The following is a 16,583-nucleotide window of genomic DNA, read 5'->3' on the forward strand; positions in this document are numbered from 1 at the left end:
AAGGGGCAGTGCCACCCCTCTGGTCGGTGTCACCAGCTGAGCTGATATAAAAGAAAGAGAGGATGCTTACTGTCTGTTGGGAGCTGCTGGTGTGCCCTCTCCTGGCTGCTGAGGCAGACAAGATGTTTGGCACTAATTATCTCTCTGCTAACTTTTAATTCCAGTCTGGGCAGGCAGTCGTCACAATTCCAGCTAAAAAGTACTTCTGCTGGCAGTGAGTAGTCATGAATATGTCTCACCTAAAGAACAGAGCTGAGAGCCACTTTAAAGTATCAGAGGTACATGAACTGGAGACAGTGGGGAAGAAAGCTTGGGACAATCCTGTTTACAATGGCTCTCCCTCTACCTCCTTGAAAATTCAAACCATCTACAACCCCAAACCTGTCCTGGAGAGTCCCTACGAGAATTTTGAAGAGGTTGGGGATGCGCTGCCCTACCAGGAAGAACAGAGCAAAGCTGTGAATGGGAGGACAAGTCCTTTCCTCAAGTGCTGCTTCTACATCTTCCGAGGCATCCGAGGTAAATCTCTATCTCATTAGAAGGGACTTATTAGCCCTCAGAGCAATGGTGAGGGGAGGAAGAGAAGGGATGCAGATGGCAAAAACCTCATAGTGTCTGTGTAGCCCAGGGACCTGTTCAACATGCAGTAGCATTACTCCAGAGATCATCTTTGGCTGACCTGAAAGGAGTATCCTTGTTCTGTGTGCCTTGCTGTAGCTTCATGGTCTGTCCTGTTACCTTTACCATAAGACTTAGTGGGTCTCATGCTCAAGGTCATGCAGTGAATCTGTTGGCAGGTCTTAGGTGGTCTGAATCCCCAGAAGCCATCACTGTGGTGGTGAAACTATTCTGTCTTTGTGTGCATTTTCTAGATAGAATGGTATTGGCCCCTGTGCTACAGTAGCATAAGAACTTATAGCCCTATCTACCAGAGAAAATCTAGCACTGTCAGGACTGAAATGTAGGGGATTACAGCAATGTGTCAAATAATGTTTTGTTTGAAGATAGCTGAAAGAGGTGCTGTTTTCCAGTTTAAAAGACAAAGGGGAATAAAATATTATGTAGGCTTATTCAGAGGCAAACAAAACCCTGGGGGCAAGATAAGTCTCCTGTCAGAATACAGTCCTGGGTAAGGGCATTATTTGAACAGTTTCTTATAGAAGGCATAAAACCACAATATTTTAAAAACAGGAAAGATAAAGCAAAGAAAAAAATTTCTTGCCAATGTGTCTTTTCTTTTTTCCTCACTTGGAAGGTAAGAACCCCTCTCAGAGCCATACCCTCTAACAGTATGAGTGGGTGAATAACAGTACAGTTTGGTCCTGAATTGCACAGCCCCTCTGTGATCAATGCTTTTGCCATTGCAGTCTAACACTACTATTTCACATGGAATTCAGAGCAGAGGCTTTAGAGATTTCTCCTGGCCAAGGAAGAGTGCTGAGTGGGTTTGGTAGCTAATTACATATTACTCTTAGGCAGTGTATCATTTACCTGGTTTATTCTGAAATGCTTTCTTCTAGGCATTGTTTGAGACTTAAAATGGAAAACCATATCCATACTTTAACATCAAATTTCCATTTGTGAGCTGCCAGAGTTGAATTTGGAGCATACAAATGATGGTAACTGTCAAGATACCACATCATTTTCTTCTTCTGACTGTTGCAGCAGTGTGTCCCGACACTAAGGGTGGTAAATAGGGCTGAAGGAAATACCAAAGCTGGGAATCCAAAGGCCAGTGCAGACAGACCAAAGGTCTCTTTGAGCCTCACAGAAGTGGGGACTTTTTCCTTGAAGGATTTGCTTCCTTCCTTTGCATCTTTACTAGGTGCTCATCATTTTTCATTGCCTCTCCATTGCTGGCTTTTCCCTTTCCATTTAATCACCTTGGTGTCTCACATGGAAAATAGAAGTAGTACATATAAGTTAGTTAAACAATGAGAGTTTAAGAGGTTGGGTTTTTTGCTTAAAAACCATTTCCTGGGATTACATGTCCATAGCTAGAGGCAACAGTTGGATTATTAAGCTTTTTTCTTGTCCTCATCAGTTACTGTGCTGGGTTAGTAGCCAGTAGCTGCTGCACCTGGTGCCAGTGCTCAGGACTGTTCCTCTCTAAGCAGTGTCCAAGCAGCTCTGTGTCCTGGTTCCTGCCTGCCTCCTGCCACCTCTGCTGGTCCATGGCCTGCACATGGCAGACTTGGCTGGGTATCTGGGTGTATGGTGGTTGATGAGGAGTACCCAGCTTCCCACTGCCTTTGGAAGAGGATCTCCAGCTGTACCTGAGACCGTGAGCTAGTCACTCACCTGGGTCACAAGACTGGTGATAATGTAGGTGTTGCCAGTAATTCTTATCAGTTACTTGTTAACTATCAGGAAGGTGAGACATAAATGGATTGCATTCATAGCCTGTTTTCTAGGTTCTGTTATTTTTTCTTTGCTCAGCCACGTGGGTTCTGGCTGGTCATTCAAGGTGCCATAAGGAAGACTGGATACCTTCTAGCCTTGAGTCCTTCTACTCCAAATGTCATGTCCAAAATAGCTGCTTCCCCAAGGGGGTAGGTGGTGCCAAAGGAGACACAGATGGGGACATGCTTCATGTATGAGGTGATAGATCTCCCTGGCATGTTTCCTAAAGACATAGCTGAAAATAAACCTCAGCTGATACAGTATTACAACTAACGCAATCTGGAAGGACTGGAGCAGCCTCATGGTCCTCCAGGTATCATTTTGGGCAAGAGTCTGAACCAAGTTCTCAAGGATATTAGAGTCTCCTTGAATTTGGGTGTTCCTGAGTACACTACTGTTCTAAAAGTAAAGAAAGCCTGTGCATTTGCTCCAAACATATGGATAGTAGGGGTTTCCTGCTTATGGAATAAACCCCAAACAAACCTGTTAAAAGATTGTGGTGTAGTCATATCTAAGGATGAAGGTAGTAATTTAAAAGTGATTTTTGTCCATTGTGAAGATTCCTGTAGATCATATGATACTTTCTCCTCCTCAGGAGTTAGTCCAGATCATCTCCGGGCTGTCATTTCTCTTGCTGGTCTGGATTGTCCAGAACAGGCTCCTGGTTTGCCTGCCCAGATGTGATGGCAGATGCTGCAACATCACTATGGTCACTATGGTAGTTAATGGTGCAGAAAACTGTTTAATCTCTTGAGATGCCAAAGAGCTATCAAAATGACAGGATAAATGCACACAGACCACTAGAACATTTTGCTTACTCCAGACAAAAAAGAAGTTTGTATCTGCCGGAGATGACTTCAAGTGTAGGGCCTTTGATCAGCTTTGATCCTGGTTTGCAGGAAGAAGGTTGTTTCATCCCACTGGGGATAGGAATCAGGGCTGAGCTCTCTAGGAGCTGCAGAAAGCAGCAAGACCATGGCAATTATTGACAAGGCTTTCATCACCAGGCTTTCAATTGAAAGTTCTTATGCCTTTCAACTTCAGGAGCATTCCAGAAATCACAACAGAAAGCCATTACCAAAAGAACAAACAAATACACTAATGGTATTAGGTGGTTCATCAAACACAAAATATCACGGCTTCTTTTAAAGGAAGCATTTCTCTCTTATTGACGACCCTGGTGACATTTAATGAGTTGTGTGAAGAAATAGGATCTTTAGCTGGTGCAATTAGTGTATTGGATTCAGCTAAGCTCCATTGTTAGATGTCCTGAAGATAATTTGGCTCTAAATGTTGTGCTGAAAATACTGAGTTGTGTTATTTGATTGAGTTTTATGACCAATAAGAAAACTGCAAGGGTTTTTAGGTAAGCAAGAGACAAATATTTGGAGCCTAATGGTTCAGTATACAATAAAAGGAGTAATAGTTGTAAAGCTAACACCAGATGCAGTTCTGCAATGAAAGACCTCTCAGAAAGTCAGCTGTTGGCACATGGGTGACTGAGATGAAATATTATGGTTTCAAGAGCATTTGTGACAAAGACTGAACTTCTGCAAAGAGTAAGCTGAAACACAGTCAGGAAAAGATCAGGCTATAATGAACTGAAAACAGAAGAAACATAAAACTAAATAGTGATTTAGTAAAATAAAAATCCAGTATATTTCAGTGTTGGTTAGCTAAAAATCTTTTATGCATGCTGGAATGGTTCTTCTTAAGGGTATTTAGCAAATGTTTTTAGTCAGATTTTGAAATTAAAAGTGACTTGGCCTCAAAAAGCCACTAAACTTCAGCTCCCAACAGTGCTTTTTTGGAACAGGATTACAGTTCCTCACATGGCCGTTGAGAATGGCCATGAAAAATTCTACAGTTCCTTCTTTATACCCAACAGGTCTGTGGGGCACTACGCTGATTGAGAACACAGCTGAAAACAGGGAGCTGTATGTGAAGACCACCCTGCGAGAACTGCTGGTCTATGTTATGTTCTTGGTGGACATCTGTCTCTGTAAGTAGCTGTCATATCTCATAGGCACCATTTCTGTGTGCAGCATGAGGGGAATAATGTGAGATTTTATTACTAGTCTTCCTTGCTCTGCTGTAAATGTTACATTTATTGTATGAGTGCTCACAGGAGCAAGAAGTTGTCATTAACCCTCAGAATTGATGCTGCACAGAGAAGTAAAAGTAGTGACCAGTGCTAACTGATGCTGGTTAGACTTAAGCAGTACTTTCTGATTGGCATAATCAGTTCTAGCCACTGACTCCACAGTCCTAGGAGAATCTGCCCAAGGTCTTTTCTCAGTTTCTCAGCAAATGCTCAACCCCCAGAGAGTAGCCCTAGAAACTTGCTGGTAGCAAAGACAATTCAGAGAGATTTTCCCCTCTGAGACTGGATGGGTGGCTGAGGCGATAAAGCAGATGACAGCTCACCCTGTTGTTATTGAGTGAGTGTAATGTGTCCCTGTAGTGAATGGCAATGCTAATATGGACTTTGTGCCAGTAGGACAATGGCTGTTTGGTTCTGCTAAGGTTCATTCCTTATCACCAGTGAGCACCTGTGGCATGGGACAGTGAGAAGGGTTATATTTCATGGACCCAACAGCACGAGAGATGGACAGACAATACCACCCTAAGTTACTATCATGCTGTGCCAGGGAGACAGTGCTTCAGTCACTCTTCCTAAAAAACCAAGACATGCACACGGACGTATGCGTTGTCGCACACAGATGTACGTGTCGTCACACACTGACTCATCCAGCAGGTGTGGGGGCTTGTGTCTTGAATGTCAGGTGCTTTATTCTCCTGGTGTCCTTTCAAGAGTAGGACATGTTCTTAGTGATCACCATGATGGATGTTTTCCTGAAGGAAGGAGCACTGGAGAGTTGAAACAACATGTTTGTGGAAGTTAGAGCCTGCTCCTCTTGGGGTTTCTTGGTAGATGAAAACTTACCTGGAGCTTTTCACTTGGGAAAATAAGGTGGTCTTTGTGCCCTCATGACTTCACATCAGAAATTCAAAATATAGGTCATGGACTTTGTTCTGAGAAATAAAATTTCCCTCAGAAATTCTGTCTGGGAACAAAAATTGTTATCCAGAATGTTCAGTTGTATCCTCCAATGGTCTTCTCTTACAACTTAACTCTTACATTTGGTCAGTCTGACAATTTAAACTCTGCAACATAGAGCAGATAAGTTTGTAAATCTCTAAGAAAGTAGAAAACCCTAAAATTTATTCTCCTGTGTCTTGTTCAGCTTACCTGTGAAAATATAAGGTACACAGAAAGTGAATATATAAATGCAGTTATATCAGGTGCCAGTATTCAGGTATAAGAAAGGACCCTCCTCTTGTTCTCTTAGTGACATATGGAATGACAAGTTCCAATGCCTATTACTACACCAAAGTGATGTCTGAGCTCTTCCTGCAGACCTCTACAGATGGCCGTGTCTCCTTCCAGTCCATCAGCAGCATGGCTGACTTCTGGGTGGTGAGTACCAATCTGGCCTGCCATGGGAACCCTGAAACTCAGCTGGACTGGGATATTCAGTTCCCTCTGAAGTACTATCTAGTGATTTCAGCAGATGTTTTGCTGCCACAAGCTTTTGCCAGCTACTAGCAATAGTCACAATAACATTTGCATTCAAAATATTAACTGATTTCAAGTATAGTGTATCCCTGAGCACTGAGTCCATAATACTGGCTAAGATTTGTGTGTGCCCAGAAGAGTCCATTTCTCAGTAAAACAGGCAGGATATTAAAAAAATAATTTTGGTGATATTGCACAGATAGGAAGTACTGGCCTAGAGAAGCCAAGGGATTTACTTCAGATTTCCTTGTGACACAAGTGGATTTGAATCCTAGAGTTCAATGTCTTCTAGCTGGTGTCTTAGTAATAGGCCATGTCCATTTTCATGATATTTTGAGAACATCAAAATTAACTTGCCTGTAATTCATGCCTGGGCTTGTCTAATCTATAGATTCTTTAGGAAGAAGCTGGATTAAAATTTGCAGTGACTTTTATCAAAGAGAATGAAGGGGACAAACATCTGGGTTCTAACATATTTCTGTGAAAGAATGGGTGAAAGAATAACAAGAGCCTCAGTGAAGGCCATTGAGGTATTGCAACCACTTATCTCTGACAGCCAGAAGTTATTTGTCAATTAGAGTTGCCTTTTTCTGTCACATTAAAACACTCCAGCCAACAATGGCCCTATTGTTTCACCACCACTGTTTCCAGGACACTGGCACATGCACTTTTCATCATTCGCAACTTGTGCCAAGGCAGTTCCTTGAGACTTGTGCTGACTGAAGTAGAAGAGACAATGAGACTTGTAGGGCTTTTGTCTCTTCATTAGGCACAGAAGGTGCCACAGACACATTACAGGGCTGTGAGAAACCAATGATGACCCTGCTGCCCAGCATCCCTCCTCTACCACGAACCCTGGTCTTTCCTCTCGTTAATGTACACGCAACACAAACTTTGGCTACTCTTCATCTTGGGGACCAGAGAGGGGTGGGTCAGGTCTCACTACCTCAATCCCAGACTAAGAGAATGTGTGAGCTACAAAGGAGTTGTTCTCTGCCTCCTTTGCAGTATGCACAAGGGCCCTTGCTGGACAACCTGTACTGGACCAAGTGGTACAACAACGAGTCCCTGGCGCCGCACAGCACGCAGTCATACATCTATTACGAGAACCTGCTGCTAGGTGTCCCACGCATGAGGCAGCTGAAGGTGAAGAACAACTCCTGTGTGGTCCACGATGACTTCAAGGAGGAAATCTCTGGCTGCTATGATGTATACTCTGAAGACAAGGAGGAAAGGGTTTCCTTTGGGCTCATCAATGGAACGGCGTAAGTACATCTAATCCGAACGAGTCTCTTCTCGTTCAAATAAGAGCTGCTGAGCTGCAGGATGCCAGGGGTGAGTTTCTCACATAAGGCTGGAATTACCCTTGCAGTCAGAGGCAGAAATTCCTTTTTGTCTATCAATAATGTCAAGTGTCTTTTTGGGGGAAGTACAATAGAATGAGTTTTCATGTTGGGAAAGCCATTAAAAAATACAGTGGGAATATAGGAAGAAATTGTTGCCTATTTTTAAGAGAATGAGAATAAATGAAGACCTCTGGGACCAGATCCATTAAATGGCAAGCTGGCATTTAGCTGGCAAGTTACTATTTACTTTCCTCTGGGATTTCAGGAGCCAGAGAAAAGGGAGTGCAATTCTTTCATCTTGACAACCTGTTTCTCTATAATAATGTGAGGTAACTGCAGTTTAATATCTCTGCTCACTTCTCTCTGTGTGAATCTTGATCCATGAATGAGAAACTATTATTCATTAGGAAATACGAGTACAAGAGCATTCTAAGCAGATGGCTGTGTAGGATGTGGTAGAAGGTAAGAGAGTAGATGCTGAGAATAACCTCCATGAAAACAAGACTGATATAGCCAACAAACCTCAGCATTTTGCCTCCATAGTATTGCAAATCATGTTGTGTCACTGCTGGCAAGCACTAAACCAGAAAACTAACCATAATGGTTACCAGTATTACGTAGGGTGAGATCAGGAGTAGGAATTAAGTGCCAATTCTTCAATTCCTTCAATTGAAAACTGCTCTGCCCCTTGAAGATATATTTTTTTTCCAGGGCACAAGGCCATATTCAAGCCTGGGCAGGTGAAGTCTTTCTTTGTGCCTTGTCTGTTGCAGGTGGAGGTACCATTCTGAGGAGGAGCTGGGTGGTTCATCTCACTGGGGAAGACTAACCAGTTACAGTGGGGGAGGATACTACATAGACCTCAAGATGACCAGAGAAGAGAGTGCTGAAGCCCTGCAGGTCTTGAAGGAGAAACTGTGGCTGGATCGGGGAACACGAGTTGTCTTTATTGATTTCTCTGTGTATAATGCAAATATCAATCTGTTCTGTGTTCTGAGGTAAGCTGAGTCCAGATGAAAATTCTTCAGCCTCTTGCATCTTCCTCAGTGCCTCAATTTATTTCTCAAAATACAAATATTTTATTATGGTCCACCAGTGGGGTAGTGACCACCCCTCTACTACTACTGAGTGATGTCAGTAGAATTCGCATGGTTTAGTGAGAAGTCTTGGTCTTCCTGAAATAACCAGTCACACTTCTTGTCACCTTTTACCCTTTCCTATCACAGGCAGTGAAGCAGCAGAGACATGGCTGCACAAACACATACACAATGCTTCCACTCATGGTCTGGTGGATAGTTCATGTTCAATTTGATGCCTCTCAAAATTATCTCTGAGCTTCCATCCCCTAGTTTGAAATTGTTTCCTTGTCCCCTTCAAGGTTAGTGGTTGAGTTTCCAGCCACTGGTGGTGCCATTCCCTCCTGGCAAATCCGGACAGTGAAGCTTATACGATATGTCAGCACATGGGACTTCTTCATTGTTGCCTGTGAAATTGTATTCTGTGTCTTCATCTTCTACTATGTGGTGGAAGAGGCTTTGGAGCTCCGTATCCACAAGTTTAAGTACTTCACCAGCATCTGGAACATTCTGGATGTGGTTGTCATTCTGGTGAGGATCCTTGCTCACTTTTTGGGGGAGGAATGGCAGGGGTGTGTAAGAGCCAAAATAAATGAAGGAAAGTGGAAATTAGTCTAGATAAGACAAGAACTGGCACATTTTGCTCTAATACTAAAATGAACACATGCTCTTCTGTCTGGAAGAACTGCTAGGAGAAAATTCTTACAGATGCCCAAGAGACTGAAGTCAGGGTATCATTCAGCACATCAAGACCATATTTTCATAGCCCACCACTAGACTGCAGCTCTGAAGTGGGATTGCAATGAGTTCTGTGACATTTAATTTCCATGGAAAGCACAGAAACAGCGATTACTGCAGACTACTCCTCTTCCTCTTTGCAGCTCTCCATTGTTGCCATTGGGTTTCACATCTTTCGCACCACAGAGGTGAACAGGCTGCTGGGAGAGCTGCTGGAGCACCCCAACACCTACGCAGACTTTGAATTCCTGGCATTCTGGCAGACCCAGTACAACAATATGAATGCAGTCAACTTATTTTTTGCCTGGATCAAGGTACTGTAAGGGATCTGGGAGGTGCCAGGTCTCCAGTCAGGCCTCTCTTTCTGGATAGCTTGAGGGTTGTCTCTTCCATCCCTCTGAGTAAATGAGTGTAACAGCTATAGAACATTTATAGAACAGAGAATTTTCCTTGAAGTCATATGGTCTGTTTTGCAGTTAATCTGGGCAACTTTTCACCCTTCATTCTGAGGTCAGTTATTCAGAGGTAACCGTCAGGGTTATGAGCTCAGACACTGCGGTGTAAAAGTGGTTTTAGAAAATGCTGAGTACCATGTAACTTTGTCCATCCTATACTATTTTGGTATTCTTGAGGATAATCTGCAAATCATATTTTTTTCCATTATGATCATTCAAGAGCTGGAAATGACTCATCTGTTGACATGGACTTTGCATTCCAACTAAAGCATCTTGGTGTGGCAGAAAGCCACCAAGGGGCTCCTCATCAGCCTTAAGAGATTTGTTTTTCTAGCAGTCCCTGTTTATATTTTCCTTTGACAAAGCGAACAAAGTCATATGTTTATGAACCCAGATAAGGATGGTGGCACACCTGGGATAAATGTCCTGAAGACTAAGCCACCATTCCCTAGCCACCTTTCTCTTCAGTATTTTGGTCCTGTAGTGAACCTCTTGTCTTAGTAAGCATGTGCATGCGTGAGAGGGACTGACCTAGCTGGTGGTTTGGCCTAACTTTGTCCCCATTCCATCCTGCAGATATTCAAGTACATTAGCTTTAACAAAACAATGACCCAGCTCTCCTCCACACTGGCACGTTGTGCCAAGGACATCCTGGGCTTTGCCATCATGTTCTTCATTGTCTTCTTTGCCTACGCCCAGCTGGGTTACCTTCTTTTTGGGACACAAGTGGAAAACTTCAGTACCTTTGTTAAATGCATGTAAGTGTGTAAGCTAGTACTGTGTTTCCATAATTTTATCAAAACAATTTTAGCTGCTTTCCACTCTTCTCCCCAGTTGCAAATCTCAATGACAATCAGACACCTGTTGTATCTCATTGTAATAAAGCCACAATAGTTAATAAGCTGCTCACAGCCTTCTGGTTGTGACTGACATCTTCATGGACAAAAGAATACAATAAGAAAACTGAGGGCTACAGGCAGATTTCTGTTTGTCTGGTGTTTATCAGTAAGGACAAGAGATATGGTGGATATTGGTAAGGATATCTATTTCCATAGAAATCCCACAGATACTGATCAATATATCTGAGATGGAGGTGGGTGCATGAGCACACGTGGAAGGAAAGGAGTGTTGGGGGAGTGAGTTAAAATCCCCTCTCAGACAATCCTGCAGTTCATGGGCCTGCTCAAGTAATGTGTGATGTTAATGGAGGGATCTGCTACAGCAGTGGTTCTCAGCTTGTGTCCCACAGACCTCTGAGCATCCAAGTCCTGCCTTTGAAGGGTCTACAAGAGAAAACAGAGATAAGGAAACTTGGGATCAATACACTTAAACACCCATCATTATAGGGGCTATGAACTACAAAAGTTGAAGAGCACTATCCAGTTCTAACGTCCCTCCAGAGTCTCACAAGCTTTCTTGCAAGAGATGGCTTCATTGAGTCAAATGCCTTTAATCAGGGAAAATTCAGATTGTTTTGCTTTTGACTCCTATTTACACCAAAACACACTTTGGACAGCCTGAATTTGTGTGGAAACCATGTTTTATTTTCCTCTTGCTCTAACCAGATCAGCTTGCTTCACTCCTGAAATGCTATGGATGCATTTAACTTGCCACTCTGGAGTGACTTAGACCCTGCTCTGGTTTGTGCCTGTGCCCATCTGGGCTGCAGGGAGGTTCAGGTTCACCTCAGGACTGTTTGTGTGTGCCTTTGCGTGACCCTGTGCTCTTTCTTTCCCCCAGTTTCACCCAGTTTCGGATCATTCTTGGTGATTTTGACTACAATTCCATTGACAATGCCAACAGGGTGCTTGGGCCTCTTTACTTTGTCACCTATGTGTTCTTTGTTTTCTTTGTGCTTCTGGTAAGCAACAAAGTCCTCCTTGTCCCTGTATTGAAAGCAGTGTTTGAGAGACCCCTCCTGACAATCCCTGGGTTAGGTGAAAATGCTTAGAAAAGAAGTTTCAGTTCCAATAGCTTTGCAGTGCAAATAGACCATAGTAGGTAAAGAGTGTGTTACTACAAGTGGGGATTTGCTTATTTAGGGTGATTAAGGGCCAACATCTCTTAAGGTGAAAACTGAAACTGACTGGCTTCCTAGGCAATGGATGCAGAGGAATGTTCATAATAACCAGGTTACACACTCAGTGTCAGGAGTCCATATGTAACCTAAGATTTTGCAAGAGAAACTACCAAAGGTAGTATTTGAGGTGGGAATAAATGTACTTTCAGCCACTGCTTTAACTGCAAAAACTTTAGAAAACATGGTGTGGCTGAAGTAGGCCTTTTCTTGACCCTCTTTAATTTGCCCAAGAGATATCCCATAGGGAAACAACTCCTTGTTTAACTAAGTCTTGCACATCTGTGTCTGTTTCTTGCTGTTTCAGCTGATGGAGCAGGCAGGATGTCTCATGCATATTCATCTCACTGCTTCCCCTTTTCCTAGAACATGTTCCTGGCCATCATCAATGACACCTACTCAGAAGTCAAGGAGGAGCTTTCGAGCCAGAAGGATGAGCTGCAGCTCTCTGACATCTTGAAGCAGGTGATGAATAGTGAAAGCTGTGCTACTTTCTAGCTAAATCATGAAGCATTTTTTGGAAGCCCCTGACCTAAGTGGAATTTACTAGAGAGAAACAGTGGCTGCCAATCCAGATCCCCCTTCTTTGTGTGCACAAGTCACAATTCCTTTCTGGGATAAATCAAGCTCCCAGACCTTTGGCAATGGGAAGATGAGAATGCAGGTATTGGGTGAATCCTGTTACTTTATGTAGTGTTTCTGAGAGATTTTTCTTCCCAGTATGGTCTCTAGACAAAGCACTTTCAGTCCTTCATAAAATGTACTTTGATTGAAGAAATGGCAAGTCCTGTTGTGCTAAGTTGAGCCTGTTACAGTGACACAATTCTAGCAGGTTAAATCTGTCTTTCCCACAGACAAATTCCAGAAAAGTTCCTGGAAGGTCACAATTCTGCTGTGAGATCAATAGGAATTGTAATTGAGACATTATCTTTAACAGCTGATGTGTTGGGAAATCAGATAAAGGAAGAACTGGGGTGAGAAAAGCAGAGGGTTAGCGTGTTAGTATCACTCTGAAGGTGTGATTCTAGTTTGGAGATGAGGTTTATACTGCAGTGCTTTATTTTTTGCTTGTGGAGAGCTTGAAAACTCCTGCTATTACTTAGCATATGTTCACCTGTATGACACTGCCCACTCTACTCTACTTTTCACTGTTCTGTGTGCATGATTCTGTGTCTGTGGCTTTGGTCACAGAGCTACAACCGGACACTCACGAGGCTGAAGCTGAAGAAAGAGCAGATTTCTGAGGTGCAGAAAGCCCTGCAGAATGGAACAACACAACTGGACTTTGAAGACTTCAAGAACAGCTTGAAGCAGTAAGTGAGTCAGTTTGAGGGATGTCCACTTAGTCCTTTCTCTTAGTAATACAGGTAATTTAAATTTTATGCTTTTCAAGACAAGAAGAGCGATTAGCTCAGATCTGGGCAATTTAAGAATAAAAAAAATTATCTTTCCTCAAATATTTAATTTCCTGTTCTAAATAGGTTTGTATAACTATCTCTTGCCCATTTAGGATGTTTAGGTTTATCAGTGGCAGGAGGAAACAATACACTGATTTCAAAATTCCCACTCTGTTACAGCTTAACCATATAATTCTATGCTTTGAGCTTTCTCTTTCTATTCTTTTGCAGACTGGGCCATGCAGACCATGAGATCACAGCAGCTTTCTCCAGATTTGACAAAGATGGCAACCACATCCTTGATGAAGAGGAGCAACAGCAGATGAAGCATGACCTAGAGGCAAAAAGGGTAAAAAAAATGGGCAAGGAAAAAACAAAATTCTGTTTGGCAGACATCACTGCAAAGTGGCCTCAGGAATCTTTGGGTTTATGGTATGAACTAAGCAGGCAACTAAAATATAGTTCCAACTCCACCTGCATGCAGCTGAGTGTATTTTGCCTGTGAAGCTCGTGTGTCATTGACAGTAAAGCCAGCCACAGAATTAGTATCCATATTTGCAGGAGTTTCTTTGTTTTCCAGGTTGCTCTGAACACAGAGATTGAAAATTTGGGGAAATCCTACGCTGACAACAACCTGGATGAGAATCTGACCTACATGGAAGCAAGGAATAACCACAGCAATAAGGCCACCTGGGTCTCCAAAGAAGAGTTCCAAGTGTATGTTTGTGCTGTCAGTAGTTTAAACACCCAGCAAATGAGGGGTCCAATTTCCTGCTGCTTCCTTCCCTGATGTAACTCTTTACAGTAGTGCTGAGCAGTTTCAGTAAGATCTTGTCCCTTTTATCTTGCACATGTGTAAATAAGCAGGTCAGGAGATAGCTGGGACTGTTCTAGTAATGTAGTTTACTTCTTCCTGTAAAAGACTCAATTAAGGAATTTTGTTTTCTGCCTCTTGATTAACCTCTTCAGCTGTCATCTAGCCACAGGCAACATGCTGGCATGTTTCAGGTCAGAAGGTGGCCCAAAAAACTGGGTAAGGGAAAGCTGGTACCTTTACAGAAGGTCCTGTAGCAATAAATATCCTTGATTTATAGCCTAGTTGGCCTTTATCTTTCAGTTCCAAGAATAACACTTGGCTATTTTCTCCATAGGAGGAGCACAGGATAAACACAGCAGAGTGAATCATTATATCTTCATTCTCCTACTGAGAAACACTGAGCAAACCACATAGGGCCATGTCAAAGGAGAGGCAGGTGCAATATTTAATAATGGAATTATGCTGTGTCTAGATCCATCCTAAAGAGAACCACTGATTACAGATGAAAACACAGTGTAGCAGTAGGTGACATAATCAGTGATCTGGGAGCATTCACTTCTATTTGAGGTCTCTGGGAGATGTCTGCAACAAATCCCTTGACTCATCACAGGAAAAAGCTTACAAATGCTCTCCATGTCTCCCTCAGCCTCCTGCACCGTGTGCTGCAGCTGGAACAGTCCATAAACAGCATTGGCTACAAGATTGATGCAGTGGTGAACAAGCTTGATGTGCCAGAAAGAAAAGAGATGAAGAAGAGGGATCTGTTGGGCAAACCACTGGGTGATGTTAGCAAGGTTGGTAGCCCTCCACCATGCATTTGAACCAGCTTCAGATCAGGTGACTAGCTCTGCTGGGAGAAAAGGCCTGGTATCATCTTTGCTTTTCCAATCTTCATTGACTTCAGATAAAAAGGCTTGGGCAGGGTGTATGATCAATCCTTTTTTGTTTAAGCAAAATCACATAAAGCCTCTTGTTTTCATGTCCCCACGATTAACCCTAACACCTTTAAACACATCTTCTGGCTCCTTTGAGGCCAGCCTCAACTCTATGGGAGTGGGTAAAATTTGCCTGTTGTCAGTTGCTTTCTAGCTGCTCATCTTCAGGCATTAAAATGATCAAACTGTCCTTTCCAGCAAGAGCAGCTCATGGCTGTTGTGGACTGTGATCTTAACATCCTGCCTGTGGATCATTCATCACATGTGTGGTGGAAGATTGGCCAACTGTGTGCTTATAGCATAACACTGTGACTTTTGCCAAAGAGTGCCCATATTGAGTCAACCAGTGTATTTTAGATCTTCAGCTTTAAAGTCAAAGGCAGCAAGGCATGTGGGAGCCATGTCACTACTCCATGGTTTTGTGGCTTCAACAATGAGAATAGCCAAACAGCACAAAGTGACCTAGCAGAGTCAGAAAGAAGTCTCCCTTTTGCAGAGTAGTCTTGCTATCCCTTTGCATCTGAAAGAGTGCTTTGGGAGGTCCTACTCCTTTGAACATGCCCAAAATCTTATGCATGTTTGTTTGCAGATTTGCTGTGCCACAGCATTTCTGTGAAGGTGCTCATAAAGGATGAAAAGGGATGAATCTCTCCTTGTTTGTCTAAAGCTTGAATGTGCATTCCTCAGTGTATTGGATCTTTAATAGGCAGGCTTGTTCTAATTTCTGAGAGAATGTGGGAAGATATTTTAGTATCATGCACACCTTGCCTCTCTCCTACAGTGTTGCTAGACTTCTTGGTAGCTTGCTGACATTGCAGGTCACACTTTCTTCTTGTTCACAGGAGGAAGAAGCCAGTCAGGAAGAGCTGCACCCCCAGAGCCTAGACCAGCTGGGAAAAGAAGGAGAAAGTTGGGGGATGGAACACATACAGAGAAACAACATGAGTGGCAACTCTTCCCAGAATGGGGTCTATCACCTCTTGCCCAAGTCAAGTGTACTGGGGTCTCAGGTGCCCAAGAACTTCTAGCCAGTCTAGAAGAACTTCTAGCCAGTTATAGCAGTGCTCAACAGCCCAGTGCTCCCAGTCTGGCTGCCATGGTACCAAGTCACTGTCAGTTGTTCCCCCACTATTAGGATAATCCAGAGAGCTGGACACAGACACCACTGTTGCCAGGAATTCTTAATGTGAAAAATCAGGGATGCTATTCTCCAGTGTAATGATGTATGACATCACAGAGCTAGAACTTCTGTCCCCCTTCACCTTCTCCCCTGTACCCATATGTCAGGAAGAGGTGAAATTTGGCACCAGATGATGTATTAGGTTTCTGCCTCTGAACAGGCTGGCACAACATTGTCTGTCTAGCCTTCCCCAAAAAGTAGGGAGCCCAGAATTCTGACCGTTTGTGTCCAGATAAGCATATTGCAGTTTGTTCCCAAAACACGCTGGTCTGCAGGAGACAGATATGGCTGTCATGTAAAGAAAGCAGAATGTAGTCACCAGAGTGAAATGGGAAGAAGAAATGTGGTTCTTTCTACCTGGTTACAGCCAGTTTTGTTCCGTTGTAGTTTGTTTCCAGATTACCTTGGTAACCCTCTCTGTACCTTAGGCTCAGGTGTTGAGGAAAGAGGTTACTGGTGCTTAACTGGATAACAATAAGATACAATAAGAGTTGACACCAGTGTAACTGGGAGAAGGTCTGAAATATTCTAAAATGAGAAGCAGTTGGTGGAGTCCTAGGTCTGAGTGCTAGGGAACAA

General features: G+C 43.0%; 1 protein-coding gene across 1 annotated transcript; it reads left to right on the forward strand.

The window, feature by feature from the left end:
• The first annotated feature begins 224 nt into the window (after window positions 1-224).
• Window positions 225-15,852, forward strand: PKD2L1 (polycystin 2 like 1, transient receptor potential cation channel). The gene is made up of 15 exons (XM_058029354.1): window positions 225-519; window positions 4,292-4,405; window positions 5,757-5,884; window positions 6,992-7,248; window positions 8,103-8,327; window positions 8,708-8,936; window positions 9,287-9,457; window positions 10,175-10,356; window positions 11,339-11,459; window positions 12,042-12,140; window positions 12,867-12,988; window positions 13,304-13,421; window positions 13,653-13,789; window positions 14,536-14,683; window positions 15,667-15,852. Exons 1-15 carry the CDS (start codon window positions 225-227, stop codon window positions 15,850-15,852), a joined length of 2,532 nt encoding a protein of 843 aa, XP_057885337.1.
• Window positions 15,853-16,583: the final 731 nt, after the last annotated feature.

Source organism: Melospiza georgiana, chromosome 8 (assembly GCF_028018845.1).
Source record: "Melospiza georgiana isolate bMelGeo1 chromosome 8, bMelGeo1.pri, whole genome shotgun sequence".
In the NCBI taxonomy this organism is placed as follows: domain Eukaryota; kingdom Metazoa; phylum Chordata; class Aves; order Passeriformes; family Passerellidae; genus Melospiza; species Melospiza georgiana.

What these genes read in the sequence shown, in the direction of transcription:
- PKD2L1 (XM_058029354.1), top strand. Translation starts at nt 225, where the DNA reads ATGAATATGTCTCACCTAAAGAACAGAGCTGAGAGCCACTTTAAAGTA. An exon ending in GGGCTCATCAATGGAACGGC is followed by an intron (nt 7,249 to 8,102) that starts GTAAGTACATCT and finishes TGTCTGTTGCAG; the next exon opens with GTGGAGGTACCATTCTGAGG. An exon ending in CACTGGGTGATGTTAGCAAG is followed by an intron (nt 14,684 to 15,666) that starts GTTGGTAGCCCT and finishes TCTTGTTCACAG; the next exon opens with GAGGAAGAAGCCAGTCAGGA.